The sequence below is a fragment of the Mustela nigripes genome, chromosome 5 (genome assembly GCF_022355385.1).
Source record: "Mustela nigripes isolate SB6536 chromosome 5, MUSNIG.SB6536, whole genome shotgun sequence".
Classification (NCBI taxonomy): Eukaryota; Metazoa; Chordata; class Mammalia; order Carnivora; family Mustelidae; genus Mustela; species Mustela nigripes.
The window spans coordinates 134,730,841-134,750,376 of NC_081561.1; the positions used below are offsets into that span (position 1 = coordinate 134,730,841).

Genomic DNA, 19,536 nt, shown 5'->3' on the forward strand with positions numbered 1-19,536 from the left:
GAGGGAAGCAGGCTCCCCGCCGAGCAGAGAGCCCGATGCGGGACTCGATCCCAGGACCCTGAGACCATGACCCGAGCCGAAGGCAGCAGCTTAACCCACTGAGCCACCCAGGCGCCCAAATTTTTTTATTTTTATAAAAGATTTTATTTGACAGAGATCACAAGTAGGCAGAGAGGCAGGCAGAGAGAGAGGAGAAAGCAGGCTCCCTGCTGAGCAGAGAGCCTGATGGCAGGGCTCGATCCCAGCACCCTGAGATCATGCCCTGAGCTGAAGGCAGAGGCTTTAACCCACTGAGCCACCCAGGCACCCAACATACACTTTTTTAAAGATTTATTTGTCTCCAGGAGTGAGAGAGCCTGAATGAGTGAGCGGGGGTGGGGGAGCTGGGGGGGCGCACAGGGAGAGGGGGGAAGAGAATCCTCGAGCTGACCTCCAGCTGAGTGTGGAGCCCGACCTGGAGCTCGGTCTCCTCATACTCAGATCATGATCTGAGCTAAAATCAAGAGTGGGCTGCTTGACCAGGCGACCCAGTTCTTTTTTTTTTTTTTTTTTTTTTTAAGTTTTTTTTTTTTTTTTTTGAGAGAGAGAGACAGTGAGAGAGAGCATGAGCGAGGAGAAGGTCAGAGGGAGAAGCAGACTCCCCATGGAGCTGGGAGCCTGATGTGGGACTTGATCCTGCGATTCCGGGATCATGACCTGAGCCGAAGGCAGTCGTCCAACCAACTGAGCCATCCAGGCATCCCGACCCAGTTCTTGATCAGTATTTGTGATTAATGGTGTGGCCAAGGATGTTATTAATATGGTATCACATATTAATAATAATAATCATGATTAATATGGTAATCACATTTGGAGAGCATAGGAACTGAGAGCCGGAAGCTCCGTGAGAGCAGTTTGGTCCATCATTGCTCAGATGGACTGAAAAGATTTGTGAATCCTGGAAAGCCGGGTGACTAACCTGCTTACTGCCCAAGAATCGACACATTTTGGGGTTCCAAGTATTTTCACCTTTGCAATAATAAAATGAATGAAAAGGAAACCGTGCTTTCCTATGATCTGTAGCAGTTAGATCTCCCAATAAAAGAAAATGGTCTCTTCCCCAACACCTGTGCAAAGTGCAAAACAAAGAAGTCTGGAAAGGCAGTGTCTGTTAACGATTTTGTGTCATGTTACTCGAGTTCTGTTCTTTTTCTTACGTGCTTGTGCGGAGTTGGGAGGGAACCCTCTCTTCCCTTCTTCCCTCCTTATTAGTGGGTTACTTTTGTCTTATTTTTAAATACATAAAGGAATCAGTCTCCGTTACCTTGCTTTTCCCACTTAAACTGGAGACGTCTACCCACATCAGTGTCCCTAGATGTACTGCGTTCCCTTCGATGCTGTTCTGTGAATTGGATCCCTTCGATGCTGTTCTGTGTTGTACATCACTGCCACCTACACCTTCTGGGTGTGTAAAGGCATCCATGTGCCCACTGGAATCGCGTGGTGGATGGGGCACTCAGACAGCCAAGCATCTGAGTCTTGATTTCAGCTCAGGTCTTCATTTTGGTGATGAGCTAGAACCCGGCCCTGGCTCGTGGTCAGTGGGGAGTCTCTGCTTGTACATGGTCTCTCCTTCTCCCTTGCCCAACCCCTTCTTGATTCCTTTGACATGCGCACTTGCTCTCCCCTGCTTTAAAAAAAAATAGTGTGGAGTGTGTATGTACATTCGGATGGTTTATAGCTATTTCCAAATTGCTTTCCAAAGACCTAGTTTACTGATTGATACTCTGGTTTCTGTTTTCTGTTTGACATTTTTAAAGGCTTACCTTCAGAACGTTCCCTACTTGAAGAAAAAGACATGGAAGTGTTCTCTTTGCAAGTTTTATTGGGGGTTTAAAATACCCCCAGATGGGGGTGCCTGGCTGGCTCAGAAGAGTGTGTGACTCTTGATCTTGGGCTCATGAGTTTCAGTCCCACATTGGGTGTATTCATTACTTAAATAAACTTAAAAAACTGAATTAAATTCCCCCAGATTATCTTTTTCATGTCATACAGATTCCTGGTTGTTCCTGCTTATATCCATTTAACAGTTCCGCTTCTTGGGCTTTAACAGTTCTTCTTGGGTTTTGCTAGAATTGTGCTGGGCAGAGCCTTATTTACTACATTTACGGCAGGACTGTGGGGCCAGCCCCACTTCTGCTGGCCATCCAGTGGGGATGTAGACAGAGAGTGTCTGCTACTAAAGAAGTTACCTCAGCAGGCTCATCTCCCCTACCCCCAATATCCCGAGAGTGTCAATAACGCGACTCGTGGAACATTGTTTAACTCATTCAGTGAAGAGCTTGATAATCCTGGCGAGCTTGGCTAGCTCAGTCAGGAGAGAGTATGACGCTGAGTCTTGGGGTTGTGAGTTTGAGCCCCCTGTTGGGTGAAGATATGACTTAAAGATAAAATCCATAGAAAAGAAGGGTACTGGGGTGGCCTTGTTGGGTAAGTGTCCAGCTCTTGATCTCATTCCAAGTCTAGATCTCTGGTTTGTAAGTTTAGGCCCAGTGTTCGGCCCTGCCCTGGACACAAGAGCCTGCTTTTAAAAAAACAAACAAAAAAGCTTGATACTCCTCCTGCTTACTCTGTAAAGGGGGCTCAGAGAAAATTGTGGACAGTCTTGTGGAGGAGGAAGAGGAACAGAGGAGTCTGGTAGTTTTTCTTTAGTGCTTTGGCTGCCATTTTGGATAGTCTCTGGTCTTAGAAGAATGAGGGGAAAATAGTTGCTGGAAGCGCTGAGATTTTTTTTTTTTCCTAAAGGTTGAGTGGTAATGTGGTAATACTTTACGGGAATGAACTCTGGCTGACCCACTCAGAGGATATAAGCTTGAAAACATTAAGGGTTTTGATTTGCTCAAAAGAGGCGTTGACGCTTTTTGAAGCACAAATCCAGTGGGAAAAGAGCTTTCCTGGTGCTCACTGTATTGAAGTGCAGGGAGCATGTCTTTCAAGTCTAATGTCTATCTCAAAAGTCAAGGTTCTAGAACTGTATTTGTACAAGTGTAAAAGTAAGTTCAAAAGGAATGGAAAAAGCTGTGTGTAAGAATGGAGTAGACATTTCTTTCTTGTTTGGAAACTTGAATCCCAATACTGCTCTCTTCCCTGAAGTAGTTGGCCCTCATGCCTGGTCTCTGGCTCCAGCGTTCCCATTCCCTGGCTCTAAGTTGTGTCCTTGCCTCTGCGTTTACCTGGGCATAACTGATAAGTCAATCCTTGTCTCCGGTGGGCATGTGAATTACAGACAGAATAAAGAATGACTGGAGACAAAACCCTAAGAGACTCTTCATCTCAGGAAGCAAACTGAGGGTTGCTGGAGGGGAGGGGGTGGCTGGGGGGATGGACATTGGGAAGGGTGTTTGCTATGGTGAGAAAAGTAAACAATAAATAAAGGGATAATCAGGAGGAAAAAAAAGAATGAAGACAAGCCAGATATGTATTAAAAAGCATGTAATTCTTGGGACACTGTGGCTCAGTTGGTTAAGTGTCTGACTTTTGTTTTTCCGCTCAGGTCATTGATGGGAAGGTCATGAGACAGAGCTGTGGGTTGGGCTTCGCGCTTAGCGGAGAGTCTGCTTAGATACTCTCTCTCCGCCCCTTGCCCTGGCACGCACTGGCTCTCATAAACTTCAAAAAGCGTGTATTTCTCCCCTTTTTACAAATGCTTGTGAAAATATATATACACATAGAGACAGGACTTTCATATTAAGGATCAAAGGGTCCAGTTTCTTACAACTTGAAGTGACCTTTTTAAAAAGATTTTATTTATTTATTTATTTGACAGAGAGATCACAAGTAGGCAGAGAGCCAGGCAGGCAGGTGGTGAGGTGGCAGAGAACCTGATGCGGGGCTCAATCCCAGGACCCTGAGATCATGACCTGAGCTGAAGGCAGAGGGTTAAGCCTCTGAGCCACCCAGGCGCCCTCAAAACTCAGTTTTAATAATGGTCCCTGTCATCAGTTGTCTGCTACCAAAGTTAATTCATCAAATGCCTTCTGGAAGTAGAGACAGTTGCCCTGTGGCCATTGGGATTAGTAATCCATAATTATCACACCTGTGTATAAGGAGGGCTAGCAGGTGACTCCGATTGTAAGACTCATTTGATGTTATTTAATTTGCTTCATTATATGTGTGTAACATTTTTTTTAAAGATTTTATTTATTTATTTGACAGACAGAGATCACAAGTAGGCAGAGAGGCAGGCAGAGAGAGAGGGGCAGGAAGCAGGCTCCCCGCTGAGCAGAGAGCCCGATGCGGAGCTTGATCCCAGGACCCTGGGATCATGACCTGAGCTGAAGGCAGAGGCTTTAACCCACTGAGCCACCCAGGCGCCCCAACATTTTTTTTTAAGCAGGGATTTTTCAAAGATGTTATTTATTTGACAGAGTGAGTGAGGGAACACAAGCAGGGAGAGTGGAAGAGGGAGAAGCAGGCTTCCCGCTGAGCAGCGAGCCTGATGCGGGGCTCGATCCCAGGAACCCGGGATCATGACCTGAGCCGAAGGCAGACGTGTAACGACGGAGCCACCCAGGTGCCGCTGTGTGTCTAACATTGAAAGGCAGAGGAAAGTTTGTGTCTGCATCCTGTAGTTCTTCCATGTTTCCAGACATTTGGGCTCTGGGTAAAGATCCCTTGATTTTGACAATTCACAAAGAATGAGGAGACTTGTTTAAAGAATTGCAGAAATTCTCTAGGACTCTAAACTCCATAAAACTTCAGATTTCTGGTTACCAAACAAGGGGCCCCATTTATTGCATTAAAAAATGGAGGTGGTCAAGCTGCTTTCCCGTGATCCCCATTAGTTTGCGGCATCATGGTGCAAGTCAGCACTTCTTAGGTTAGATTCATGGTGTTTCCGTGGACCCCACAGTCCTAAGTGTCCCTGCTTTCCTCCTCCCACTCTTCTTCATGTTATTAATCAAATCTGAGCCTGATGTGTTCACATAACTAGTGATTTTTTTGTCCAGATACCTAACATTTTTCCTTACGGGCACTGCAGAGACCGCGCCCCCCCCCCCCTTGCTTTTTGTCTTCAGGTTTCATTTAAGATTCCATCTTGTATTTCGGGAAGAGAAGACTTAAAGGGGAAATGTAATCAGAGTGTTCTGTCTGATAAATGGACTCAGCATGGGTGTTCTGAAGCCGACTGTCCGTCTGTAGAGTCAGTATTAAAGTACCGTGGTATTATTTCAAGGAGCAGCTCATGCCGTCGAAGGCAGCTGGGAGCCTGGAACAGCCAGGTGAAATCAATTTAGCTCAGTTCAAGTCTTCTGGATTGACAGTCTTGAACCTGCTGTCCCTTCAAGGCTCCGATCAAAGCCAGTGGTTTGGCCAGGGCGCTCCGTTAGCTTGGAAGCATCATTGGATCATGCTAAGTAGAGTGCCGTGGTTTTGAGATTTCTTTGAAGTAGGCAGGTCCGGGTACTCTGGAAGACTCTTAATGGCATTTTATTACTATGCACAGCAGCAGGTCCTTCTGTGATCTCTACTGCTGTGCGAAAACCCTGGAGGTCCTTGATGGCGAGTGGTGCTGGCCTTTGGGCCATGGTGCCTCACTTCTAGGCTGTGGGACCTGTGGCCAGCCAGCCCCAGCTTCTGTGGTCACACACACTGAGGTCCAGTGTCCTCTTCTACCCAATGGAGATACTGCTGTCTGCCAAAGTTGGCTTTTTTTTTTTTTAAGATTTTATTTATTTATTTGACAGATCACAAGTAGGCAGCGAGGCAGGCAGAGAGAGAGGAAGGGAAGCAGGCTCCCCACTGAGCAGAGAGCCAAATGTGGGGGCTTGATCCCAGGATCCTGGGATCATGACCTGAGCCGAAGGCAGAGGCTTTAACCCACTGAGCCACCCAAGCACCCCACCTAAGTTGGTTCTGATAAAATGAGATACGTATACAAGATAGAAAGCTTTGTTGGAATCCTGGGGTTCCTAATGATTATTATACTATGTTTGCCACAGCCTCAAAACTTTTTACCTATGGACAGAAGGGCAAATCTGTGTATCTGCTACTAACGACAACTGGAAACCTCAATCACACAGGTTATCCTCTGGGATAGAGGACAACTGACCACTTTAGTAATATTTTAAGGAAAAATCAATGACGCACAAAAGCATGAGTCGCCCATCTCTTTGATGTGTTGTCTCCAGGTACACTGGTCTTCGAACCGTGGGGTTCCTAATTCCCTTCCCCTTCCTGAGTTCCTTGGACCCTTTCTCATACACCCACCTTGTGGGATCGGAGATCTAGCTTTATCCATACTTCCTCTCCTGTTTGTGACTGGCTCTGTGTATTCCCCCATCAGGACCATTTCCCTGATTGTTTATTTACATGTCCTTTTTCCTGAGAAGGACATATTGTCACTTAGGTATACTTTGATCAAATATGCATACCCTGCATCTAATCACAAGGAGACGTTGTTTTAAAGAAAAAAAAAAAAAAACTTTTTCTGAAGTAGGTTCCACACCCAGCGTGGAGCCCATCCCTGGGCTTGAACTTAGGACCCTGAGATCAAGACCTGAGCGGAGATGAACAAGTGTTAGTCGCTTAACCAAATGAGCCACCCAGTGCTCTGAAAAAAAACAAAAACAAAACAACGTTTAAAAGTCTGAAAGTCTAGTTTTCTTAGTAGTCTCTAAGCTCAGAGGGGCTGGGGCTGCATCTGACTTCTCAGTGTTGTAGCTCGAATAGGCCTGGAATGGTGGGTCTGGAGATGGTGCCCGCTGTTTGGATGACTGTGTGGATAAAGGAATGGTGCTCATTTACCCAGATACAAAGCCCTGTCTCCTTGATAAAGCTCCTGGGATACCTTTTGTAAGGTAGTTGGATTATTCAAGCTCATGGGACACTTCAAATCTTCATTACCATTGACAGTAAGTTTACATGGTTTTGTTTTGTCCCCTTAGCTCCTGCAGAAGAATGGTCAGCTGTCTAGTGCCAATGGCTTAGCTGAGGAAGAAGAGTTCAGCCCCCAGGAGGGAGCCCTGAATGGCCAGGAGGAAGAAGCCATTGTCACAGATGGTAAGCAGCTTTTCAGTCTCTGGGTAGAAGAAGTAGGGATTCTGGGGCTGACAACACCTGCTCTGAATCCAGTGAAACAATGAAAGCCAGCTTGCTTGGACCACTCGGTGTCCAACTGGGGTCGGGGCAGGGGGGCGATGTTGACAACCGACGCAATCCATTGGTTACAAAAGGAAGTATTTATCAGATCTTTCGCGTGGCCTCTGCACCCAGGTATACGAAGTTCTGCCAACTATTTGGGTATAGGAAACGAAGTCATGTTTCATCTTCTTAGACATTTTTGTCTGGAGCTTAGGTTGGTAGTTTTTTGTTCTGTTTCATTTTAATTGTTGGCTGGTCCCAACTAGTCTGATATTGATGTGAAATCTTGTTGGAAACCCCCAGAGTCGTGGTTGCTTTAAGATTCAGTATCTCTCCCTCTGGTGAGTAGCCTGCTCCCTTTGCGCAGATTTTTCTAGAAATGTGTATTTCAGGGTGCCTGCCGCTCTTCGCCCAAACTATGATTTGCTGCATGTGTTTTAGCTCTTGAGCCTAGAGGCCCCGTGGGGGTGGTTATTGGAAAGTGAATCACTACAATGTGATTCTAGTTGGACTAGTTAGACTAGTTGGAGTGAGCCCACTTGAGGTCGCAGGGACCATACCTTCGGGTCAGGAGCAAGGACCTTGACCCAAAGGCCCAAGCTTCCCAGGCTGGAGAAGAAGCGTCCTCCAGCCTGAAGTTCTTGTCTCCTCATTTCCTTCAGTCATAAACAAAGGAGAATTTAACGACCACTATCGAAGGTGCATAAAATGATGATTTGGCAGGAAGTGAAGTGCGTCTTCGCAATGTGAACAAGAGAGATGAGGGGAAAGTCCCAGGAGAGGAGACTGGCCGTTGCCTTGGGTAAACGAGACTCTCCTAACATGTGGAACCTGTTTCTCTTCTTGTTCACTGCCCCCATGGAGCTGCTTCCAGCCGCGAGCTGCTTTTGAAGTTGGTGGGAAGACTGATCTTTATAGAACACCACAGGCACAATATAAAGTCGGAAATATATACAGTCTCACAGAAGGGAGGATTTGCATGACCTAGTGTGAAAGTTTCAAATCATCTCCACCAAAAGAATTGGAATGGTCCCAGCTCACATTCCAAAGTCCTGTGCTCTGTCCTTCCCATGGCAACTTTTGAATCCAGTCGAGCCACAGCGGGTCTGGAGCCTTCTCTGGCCAAGCGCCTGTGCTCTGTGCTGCAGTGCAGGAGAACAAATGGACAGACAGCCTACCGCTTACCCATTGCAGGGGGAGAGGAAGCGGGTCTGTAGGATACACATGATGAAGGGAAGATTAACATGGTGGGTATCAAATGCATTTGCAAGAAATGAGAGCTGGTCAGGATTCTGGGGGTGCCATGATTTGAGGTCAGCGCATAAGACCTGGGGACAGGGGCAGATAATGGTCAGACGGGTTCACGGGTCTCGGGCCAAAGTGAGGTGACTAATCATAGCAGCCACCACCTTGCAGGTTTTTACCACGGGTCCTAGAACTGTGCGTTTGTGCACGATGGTCTTTAATAAGGTGGGTGAACCTTGTGTCAGGACTCAAACCCAAGCTCAGCAAATGACCAAACACAAGCTCTCAGTCGCTGTGCCTTCAACGTGCTGGGCAGGTCCGTAGGCTTGTCTTCTGGCACAGCGTTCTCTGAGCAGCGTTCAGTGGAAACCCAGAGAGGCAAGTGTGCTGGGTAGCAGGCAGGGCTGTGAAAGCAAGTATTTGTCGGCAGTGTGGGATCACTGACATGAGTGAGGCGGGGTTCCTCTGTGACGCTGACATATGCGATCCAGAAGCGGGGGGAGAGGAGAAGGGGCAAGGTCAGGCCTTCGCAGAGGAACATTCCCTGGTCTCCCTGAGCTGACCCAGGCTTCTGCTCGTGGCCTCGGGGTTCTGAACAAATAGCAAAGACCTCTTGTAAGAAAAGTGGTCAGTGATATACCTTGTTCCTTTGAAAAATCCTGAAAAGGCCTAAAAGACGGGTGGGTGTCCTAGGCCTGCAGGGGCCACCAACCCAGGGCCCTGCCTTTCGGATGAGCTTTTCCTGTTTCACGAAGAACTGTTAATCCATTGGCTTATTAGTGTCTGTAATAAGCTTGGTGCACTTGTTTTCTCTTTTTCCATGCTGTCTTCATTTTGGCTGCCTGGCATTGTAAACATTAGTACTTTTTCATGCTTTTTTTTTTTCTTTTTTTTAAGATTTATGTATGTATTTGAGAGAGCGGGCGAGCTGGGGAAGGGGGGGTGGAGGGAGAGACGATCCAAGCTGACTCCTGCTGAGTGTGGAGCCTGATGCAGGGCTCGATTTCAGGACCCTGAGGTCACGACCCAAGCCGAAACCAAGAGTCGGATAACCAACCGTCGGAGCCACCCCAGGGCCCCTTTTCATGCTTTCCTTTTGACTACAGTGATCGCCTATGGTTAGATTTTTTTTTTTTTTTTTTTGTGATATTTATTTTTTTCAAGTTTTTATTTAAATTCTAGTCGGTTAACATACAGTGTATGGTTAGATTTTATCGTTATTTCCAGAAATCCTTTCTACACAGAAGCTTACTGGGATGTCAGTGAAGGCATAATTCAGTAGGTAACACGTAGGATTGCGGGGACCTCGGTTTCTCCTGCTGTCCACATCAGTACGGGTAGCCTGACCCACCTCCTTCCCTTGGAAGATTGACCAGCAGAGGGATTGGGTTCTGCCCTAGGTGGATCAGTCCACGGGAGAAATCGATGAACGAGGGGCGTTCCTGCCAGCGGGTTTTTCATTTAAAGCAGCTGACTATATTTAGACACAGCCAGACATGAAAATACTGTCTGACCTTGACTTGTTAGCTTTCTTGCTGAAGCCAGACATACTGGCAATACAGAACCCATCCTCTTCCTATAAGGAAAATGGAATCCTGTCCTTGTAAATGTTCCTCAGATGACAAAAGAAAGGGCCTGCTTGCTACATAAATATCTTTGTGCATCAGGCTTAGGTGCGTATAGAGGGATTTTGGAGAGGACTTGAAGATTGTAGAATTCCACAGGCCATCTTACAGAAAGGACACAGTCAGGGTTGAGAACCAATAATTATTGGGTGAACAAATGGGATGCCTGGGTGGCTCAGTCAGTTAAGTGTCTGCCTCTAGCTCAGGTCATTATCCCAAAGCACTGGGATTGAGTCCCGCATCAGGTTCCTTGCTCAGGGGGGAGCCTGCTTCTCCCTCTCCTACCTCTCCCCCTACTCGTACTGTCTCTCTTGCTCTCTCTGACAAATAAAATCTTAAAAAATTACATGAAAAGAATTCACAGTAAATTATTTTAGCCTTGGAGATTTTGTCCTCCTGAAATTTTTTTTTCTTTTTTTAAAGATTTTATTTATTTGACAGAGAGAAATCACAAGTAGATGGAGAGGCAGGCAGAGAGAGAGAGAGAGGGAAGCAGGCTCCCTGCTGAGCATAGAGCCCGACGTGGGACTCAATCCCAGGACCCGGAGATCATGACCCGAGCTGAAGGCAGCAGCCTAACCCACTGAGCCACCCAGGTGCCCCTGTCCTTCTGAAATTTTTAAGGTGGTTTCTGTTTATTAAAACTTATTCTGGGGGTGCCTGGGTGGCTCAGCGGGTTAAGCCTCTGCCTTTGGCTCAGTCATGATCCCAGGGTCCTGAGATCGAGTCCCACATCGGGCTCTCTGCTTAACAGGGATCCTGCTTCCTCCTCTCTCTCTGCCTGTCCCTCTACCTACTTGTGATCTCTGTCTGTCAAATAAATAAATAAACCTTAAAAAAAAAAGAAAAACTGCTTCTGGGGGGGAAACAACAACAGCAACAAAAAACTCTTCCGTTGAACAGCAGCAGCCTTTGCTCAACTAGAAAGTTATTTCATGGGGCGCCTGTGTGGCTCAGTGGGTTGGGCCGCTGCCTTCGGCTCAGGTCATAATCTCAGGGTCCTGGGATTGAGTCCCAAATCGGGCTCTCTGCTCAGCAGGGACCCTGCCTGCCTCTCCCTCTACTTGTGATCTCTCTCTCTCAAACAAATAAATAAAATCTTAAAAAAAAAAAAAAGTTATTTCATGTCATGTTATTTGCAGCATTCACAGTGGTCACACAAGTGCCATTAGTTTTGTGAAAAATGTGCTTTTGTGGAAAAATTTTTTAAAAAGCCCTCTCCATCCCAAACTGTCATTTTATTATAGTCTGTGGCCTATATGGGTTTTGTAGGAGTTAAATGCCTCAACAGGAATGATTTTTTAAAACATTACATGTGAATCCAGGTCAAATTTTATATTTGAAACTTTGGCAAATTAAAACTTCCAGATTTTAAACAAAAATTAACTTTAGTATCTGTTGCACACATTATTTTTTTCCTGACCAGATGGGGAAATTCAATATTATAAAACCAAAAAATTGAAGACCTCCTTTATTTGGATAATACATGTATTTAAAGATTTTATTTATTCACACAGAGAGAGAGTATGGGAGCTTGGGCACAAGCAGGGGGAATGGATGGGGGGAAGCAGGCTCCCCGCTGAGCAGAGAGCCCACATGGGGCTCCATCCCAGACCCTGAGATTTTGACCTGAGCTGAAGGCAGATGCTTAACCCACTGAGCCAACCAGCCACTCCTGGATAATACATATTTTTATTAAAGTACCCATTCAACTCATTGCCATGTGCAACTACACAAGTGATTGTCTCCAATCTTAGTAATTAGAATTTATCATTTACAAGTGTGTTACTTGTTTCCTTTTTGAGATTTGCCTTTCTGCAGAGTAGACACAGCAAACGTCATAAAGTAGGTGATTTCTCTGTTTCCGTAGGTCACGTTTGTTTGTGTGAATAAAGGATAGCCATTGCCTTGGTTTTTAAATTTTTGTTCACACACACAGAAAAAATAATAACAAATTTTTGTTGACACGTGCTTTCTACTGTTTGCCTGCCCAGAGTGAGGACATGGACCCCAGCAGCAGTGGAGCGTTTGGGGTGCTCTGCCCTTGGTATTGGTCTCTCTGGAGCCGGCTGCGTTGAAAGCAGCAGCTAACCAGAAGGACAGGCTCTGTTAACGCTGATCAGAGTGGCGAGGAGCTGGGCACCAGGGTGGCTCTGTCCCTTAAGCATTCGACTTGCGATTTTGGCTCAGGTCGTGTTCTCAGTGTCCTGAGATTGAGCCTTGCAAGGGACTCCCTGCTTAGCAGTAAGTCGGCTTGACATTCTCTCCCTCCCCCTTAGTCCCCTTTCCCACTTGAGCTTTCTCTCTCTTTAAGAAAAAAAGAAGAAGAAAATCTTTTTTTAAAAGATTTTATTTATTTAATTTGACAGATCACAAGTAGGCAGAGATAGAGGAGGAAGCAGGCTCCCACTGAGTGGAGAGCTTGATGCGGGGCTCTATCCCGGGACTCTGGGAACATGACCTGAGCCGAAGGCAAAGGCTTTAACCCACTGAGCCACCCAGGCGCCTGTAAAATCTTCTTTAAAAAGGTGAGGAGGGTCACTACTGCAAAAAAGATAGGCAATCCTAGGGGGAAAAAAAAAAAAAAAAAAAAAAACAAAAACCCTCTCAGATCCCGAGAAAAATTTACAAAGAGGGAAACCCATAAATGTTGTCACTTTGAACAGAAGTCTTTGACAGAGCGTGTTTCTTACATTCTGTAGGATTCCAGTTTTTCTGCATCTGGCTCCTGTCCCCCAGATACAAAAACAAAAAAATGGAGTCTGGCGTGCTCAGTTATCTAGAAGCTCAGTTTGCAGTATGACGGAGAATTTCATCTTCCTCATGGTGCTTAATGTCACTGTCTCCGCTTTTATTAAATTTGCTGTTTGAAACCTACCCGATTCTGGTGTTTAGTGCCTTTGGGACATGGAAAGGCCAGAAGGTAAGGCCAGAAGGTTATTTACTGCCAAATGATCACACCCCTCCCCACAGATCTTACTACCTTACAGAAAATCCATTCTGGAATTGCTAGTAGTTTGGATCATCTAGTATCTTTATCTGGACAGTGAATACCTAAGGTTTTTCCAGGTCTCTGGTAAGGTGGACTCCCTACCCCATACATGTTCTTCTGTGAGAGGCTGCTCTCTGGACAGTGAAGACATACACAATCGCTTTTTCTCTTTCAGTTGGTGATGTAATTGGTACTTTGTTCATATTCTCATGAAGACAGGTGCCTGTTGCCCAGATCACGACCCTCCATTCCTCCTCTCTTTTTCCCACACCATTTGTCAGCCTGTGGCGTGGCTCAGGTCTCTTACCTCCAGCTCTGCTAAAATGTAGGAAGCAAGTACTTGAATGAAAGAGTGGTTAGAGTTAGCAGTTTGGCTTTTCCGCTCATGGGAGAGGAGCATCTGTTAGCTTTGCACCGTTGTCTCATTTTCACATAGTTAAATACCGCAACATTCTAGCACCCGTGAAGCTGGGTCCTTCTCCACGCACCATGCTGGCCTCTCGCAGGTGCTGAACGTCGCTCATCCAGATTTTGCCTGAAAAGGTGACGTCAGACCCTGACCTGCTTGGGAATGCTTTCCAGTGGGCACGCTCAAACAAATGACAGAGCGCTCCCCACTACCCCCCGCTTTGGTATTTTCCAAATTTGTATTTCCAACAATACAGTGTTATTGCGTGACATTTTCTCAAGCTGTATCCTGTTTTCGTAATGTTCTGAAAACTAGGGGGAACGTTCATAAACCAAGCCTTGAACATCAGCAGGAGTGTGTACTTCGCAGTTTCTGGGAACCGGTTTTTATTCATTCCTCTGCTCTGCGGGAATGTCTGTAGCGTTCCTCTCTGAAATGACTATGTCATTGACAAATTTCTGGGAATAAATAACTACTCTTTCCTCTTTAAAGAAACAGATTTCTTTTAAAGTAATTAACAGCTAACCTGTACTGAGAAGAATTTCTCCCTTGAACTGTATTCAAGTCTGGCAGTCCAGTGAACCTTACTTTTCCTCCTAACATGGTAAATGGTGGGGGTATGAGGAGAGAAGGACTTCTAGTCATCCTTTTTCTGCTCAGTTGATTCTATGGGTGGGGCTGCTCTAGTCATCATTTCTTTGTGTGCCCTAGAATTGAATCTATCCCTTAATCTCACTGACCATCAGTTTCCATATGTAAAAAGAGCATCCTCAATCATCTCTGAAATTACAGGACTGAGTAACATTAGTATTGCTGGTAATAGGAAAACCAAATGATGGGGTTAGCCGTTGAAGACACTCCAGTGACCTTGAGCAGGTGAGAACCTACCTGGTAATTTCATTATGCCTTATTGTAAAGACACTTTTTCTTTTTAGTCTGATGTTAGAAGTCCTCTTCCAGATTTGGGACCTCTGGTTGGCTTGGTGGGTGGAGCAAGCAACTCTTGATCTCAACATTGTAAGCTCGAGTCCCACACTGGGTATAGAGATTACTTAAAAATGAAAATTAAAAAATACTTTTAAAAAGGTCTTATTGTATATATGAAGTTTTTAATCTAATGAAAACTCAAGAGGGAAAAATTTGTTCAGGAATGTCTTACTAAATCACTCAAGTATGAAAGAAAGCTATGTAGTTTCATAAATGTGGCTACACGGTAACCTATCTCTCACCCTGTAAGGGAAATGGAAATTATATCATAGGATTGGTTATGGCCCTATTTTTTGACAGATACTGGTAAATGCCCTGTCTGCCCTGAATACTGTCATTCAACCTTAAGTTCCTTTGAAGGCTCTGCCAGAAATAGCTATAGTTTGAGGCTACTCCAGTTCACTGAGCAGGGTGAGTTCTGGCCCATGTGAGGAGGCACGTAGGTGAGATTGTCTATAGGCTGGTCTCCATTACATACCAAGCTTCAGACCCTTTCCCTTGGAGGGACTGTAATGGTCTGAGGTTACCGGTTCTTTTAATTGGGACTAAGCCCTAATGGAAACATTAAATTCTTTAGCTATTAATTTAGCTGACAGTCCTTTAGATCTTTTCTCCGACTAACTCATTCTTAAAACAGTCCCAGTTCAGGTTCACCTGGCTGGCTCAGTTGCAGGAGCATGCGACTCTGGATTTCAGGGTCGTGAGTTCAAGCCCCAGGCTGGGTGATATTATAAATAAACTTAAAAAAGATTTTTTAAAAAATCTAATTTCTCCTAATGTAGTGAACCCTGAATGGTTTTAGCAATGGTATGTTAAATGTCCCCATGTTACATAAATAATGATGCTTAGGTAACTTACGGAAGATGCAGTCTCTGGGTATATTTTTCCCCAAATCATTAGTTTCAGAGTATCTTAGCTGATTATTGGTTTTGTTCTTTATTATTTTTTTAAATGTAGCTTTTCTACACTTTGAATTTTTACAAACTGCTTTTGTAGTTAACATGTCAGGACAGTGTGACTGGTTACAGAGAAGATGTAATTAAATGAAGGGACTGGTTACTTGCCCATGTCTGAACATGCAGTGCTTAGACTGACAAGCCCAGGGCAGTTATCCTGCTCTGTAGTTCACTAGAGCTGCCACAATAACCTATTACAGAGCAGGTGGCTTATACAACTGAAATTTACTTTCTCCCAGTTCTGGAGGCTGTAGAGTCCAAGTTGAAGGTGTTAGCAGGTGTATGTTCTCTGAGGCCTCACCTTGGCTTGCGGATGGCCACCTGCTGGCGGTGTCCAGTCATTCCCCTATATGTGCGTATCCCTGGCCTCTGTGTCTTAGTCTCCTTTTATAAGGTTACCTGTCACTTAAATAAACAAAAAGTGGCGCCTGGTTGGCTTAGGGGGTTGGGCATCTGCTTACACTTCCCAGGGTCCTGAGATCCAGCCCCGGGTCAGGCTCCCTGCTCAGTGGGGAGCCTGCTCCTCCCTCTGCCGCTCCCCCTGCTTGTGCCCTCTCTTCCGGTCTCTCTGTTAAATATGTAAAATCTTAAAAAAGAAGAAAAAAAAAGGATACCTGTCAGATTGGATTTGACGTACCATAACGGTCTCTTTGACTTAATCCCCTCTCTGAACACAAGCACATTCTGATGTGCTGGCAGTCAGGGCCTTCAGCATCTGAATCTCGAGAGGGCCCAGGTGAGCCCCCAACACCTGTCCTGTCCGCATGATCAACAGAACCGCAAAGTCCGGTTTAGTGGCCTTCGAGGAGGGGTACTTAGAGGTGGTCCAGACCAGGCTCTGGCCCCCTGGTAGGAGGCTGTTCTCTCAAACTCGGATGTAGGGAGTTTCTCCCTGACCGGAAGCCAGTTACTACTTCACTTCAGGGAAGACATGCCCTCCCCCCTCCTCCCCAAGCTGTGCTGACTTCTGGAACTATCTAGAATAAACTCACCTCCCTTTTCCACAACGTGGCCCTCTAAGTATTTGAAAACATTCATCCTGTCTTTTGCTTTCATCTTTTCTTCCCCAGACAAAACACTACCAGAGAAAATAAGCCATCTCCATTTGAAGAGAAATGCCAGGGGCTTATTATATCTTTGGAGTATGAATGTGCTTGATGGAAGCTTGCCAAGCATAACGGGGTTTCTGTTTCAATATTCCCGCCTTTTCAGACTTGCTTAATTTCCCCACCTCTTCAGCACGTGAGAAAGCAGTTGGCCTTCCGCCAAGTATTCTGTGCGGAAAGAATGGCTTAGAGAGGAGATACGTGCGTTGATGGAGAAGCATAGGAAGCGGTCGTCGTATCAGGGATGTTGCTTAATGAGCCAAAGCCAAGTAGCGTGACGGACATGTCAATATCCTTCGATAACGTATTTGTAATGATGAAATTACAGTCGCTCTGTTGGTGTTCACTCAAGGGGAGCCTCGGCACGCAGCCTACATGGTGGGATCCAGGAACTAAAGATCAAAGTAAGATAATCTCCACTTTGCAAATCATTGCTTGTCCCACATAAATGGAGGCTGCTTTGGTTTCCATATTAGTAGCTTCCTGCCGAGCTGAGAGCTCAGGTGGCCTCGTTGTCTAAGCTCCGGGAATGAACTTTTTGCAAAAGAGCAACATTTTCCTCCTGTGTGTCAGATTTTGGCCTTCAGCACCACCAGTTGGGTTAATTTTTCCTTCCATTCATTCCTCAGGCGCGTTAGGATTCTCTGTGTTGTCTTCATACGTATATCCCCGTCGGAGTCTGATGCTGACCTGCTTCTTTAATCCCACGGGTGGCTTATAGTGTCCTTTCTGTCCTAAAAGTCTTCTGAAAATCACAGCAATGGGTCTCCTTGTGAATCCATTTATCACATGCCGGGGAAGTTATTTCATTCATTCCCATCTTTTTCTTTGTTCTTTTTGGAGTTACTGTTATTCAGATTTAAGACCTACAGTGGCCCTCATTAAATCTTTTTTTTCTCCCTTCTGTCATTTATCTCTTCGCTCTTTGTATTTGACTCTATTTTCTGGGAAAATATCCTAAAGACTAGTTTCCATTTTGTATTTTATTTCTAAGAACTGAATTTTTTTTTCCTAAAATTCATTTTTGAAGTATCCTGGTTTTTTTTTTTTTTCTGGCTGCATTATCTATCTTTGGATTGCTTTGAAGGTTGATTTCTCTGCATTGCTTCTGTCTCTTCCAGATTGCTTTTTTGTCTTTCATAATAGGTGTTTTCCTTAGGTATCTGATTTGGGGGCTGGTTTGTCGATATTTAAAAATCAGTGGGTGGGGAGCACACCTAGGTGGTTTAGTCAGTTTACTGTCTGACTCTGGATTTTGGCTCAGGTCACGATCTCAGGGTCATGAGATCAAGCCCCACATCAGATTCCATGCTGGACATTGAGGCAGATTAAGAGTCTCTGTTTCCGGGTGCCTGGGTGGCTCAGTTGGTTGGGTGACTGCCTTCAGCTCAGGTCATGATCCTGGAGGCCTGGGATCGTGTCTGCATCGGGCTCCCTGCTCAGCGGGGAGTCTGCTCCTCTCTCTGACCCTCACCACTCCCATGCTCTCTCTCTCAAATAAATAAAATCTTTTTTTTTTTTAAGATTTTATTTATTTGACAGACAGAGATCACAAGTAGGCAGAGAGGCAAGCAGAAAGAGAGGAGGAAGCAGGCTTCCGGCTGAGCAGAGAGCCCGATGCGGGGCTGGATCCCAGGACCCTGAGATCATGACCTGAGCCGAAGGCAGGGGCTTAACCCACTGAGCCACCCAGGCACCCCAGTAAGGTCTTATTTTTTTTTTTTAAGTCTGTTTCCCTCTCCCTCTGCTCCACGCCCCTGCTCGTGTGTGCTCGCCCTCCTTTCGCACTCTCTAAAGGTAAATAAATAATAATAGAAAAATAAGAGTTGGTTAGGATTGTGTTACAGGGCAACATGGCCATCCCTGGAGGGTGATCTGGTTGATCTTCATGTGTCTTGTCTTGGGCTGGTCACATTCCCCCAAGTGTACAGACTCCTTTCTGGAGCCTAGTGAGGGAGTATGGGAGTGGGGTGGCTGAACGCCTCTTGTCTTTTACAATGGGGTGCTGTGGTGCGCCTTCGAGTCTCTGCACCCCCCACCTCCCACTCCTGGCCTGGAGACTGAGCTTCAGTCCTGTCCCCTCTGGGCTATACAGACTGTAGGAAGAGGAAACCTAGGGTCTTCTTTTTTCTTTTTTAATAAAAATTTTTAAATTGTGGTATGTCACATAGGAGGGACCTGCCCTTGTGTGAATGGCTTGCCTCACTGTTTGCATCATGTATTGAGGATTTGTCTGAGCTGTAATAATGGGACAGGATTTCTGTCCATTTTAAGGCTGGGTGACCATCCATTGTTTATATATTCCACATTCGGTTCATCCACTTATCCGTGTCTTGGGTCTTTTCACCTGAATCTATTTGCGTTAGGTTGAGGCCTTTGGAGATTTCTGTAGCGTAAGTGGAGTTAATTACTTTTTCTCCAGCTAGTCCAGGATGCCGGTGTATTGAGGTGCTCAAACTGGTTGCCACTGCCAATTTCTTAACCTTTTTCTGTTTTTCTCTGATCTTGGAGTTCATGCATTTCATCTCGATGATCCATGAGTATGTTTTCTGGAGGAAGTAAAAGATAAAATACACTGTCATCCAGAATTTACTCTCTAGATAGACAGTAAATTTTACACTGACTTTAAAAAAATTACATGCTTTTAACTAGGACACTCCAGATTTGTTAAAAAAAAAAAAAAAAAGTCATCTTCGCAAGTAAATAGGAATTCTTGTGACCGTAGCTTAAATCTATTTCTTCTGCAAGTGTCAACTTTTGCTTTATAATTATTTTTTAAGCCGATCTAATTACACCCATAGGATGACCTTTTAAGTAAAAAAATCATTTAAAGCATTGTATTGTTGGATGTGATTACTGTAAAAGTTAGTGGAAAAATAATAGGTTTAAAGGTATTAAATATATTAACAAATTAAGAGACAGTGGAAAAGCCAAGTGTACCAGTTAAATCTATCAGTGGGAATTTTATTCCTTACCATGTAGAGGCCACCAAGGAACTCATCCATTAGTCCAACCAAATTTGGTTTATTTAAGTGCTAAGCCAACAGAGAATTCCTGTGTGGGAGCACAGTAATGGGGAGGTAGAATGGTCTTA

General features: G+C 45.1%; 1 protein-coding gene across 1 annotated transcript in view; it reads left to right on the plus strand.

Annotated features, from left to right (window-relative positions):
- Positions 1-19,536, plus strand: part of AKAP12 (A-kinase anchoring protein 12) — a 101,591-nt gene that overhangs the window by 49,620 nt on the left and 32,435 nt on the right. The window contains exon 2 of the mRNA XM_059401261.1: positions 6,927-7,041. Coding sequence (XP_059257244.1) covers positions 6,927-7,041 — 115 coding nt within the window. The remainder of the gene's footprint in view (positions 1-6,926; positions 7,042-19,536) is intronic.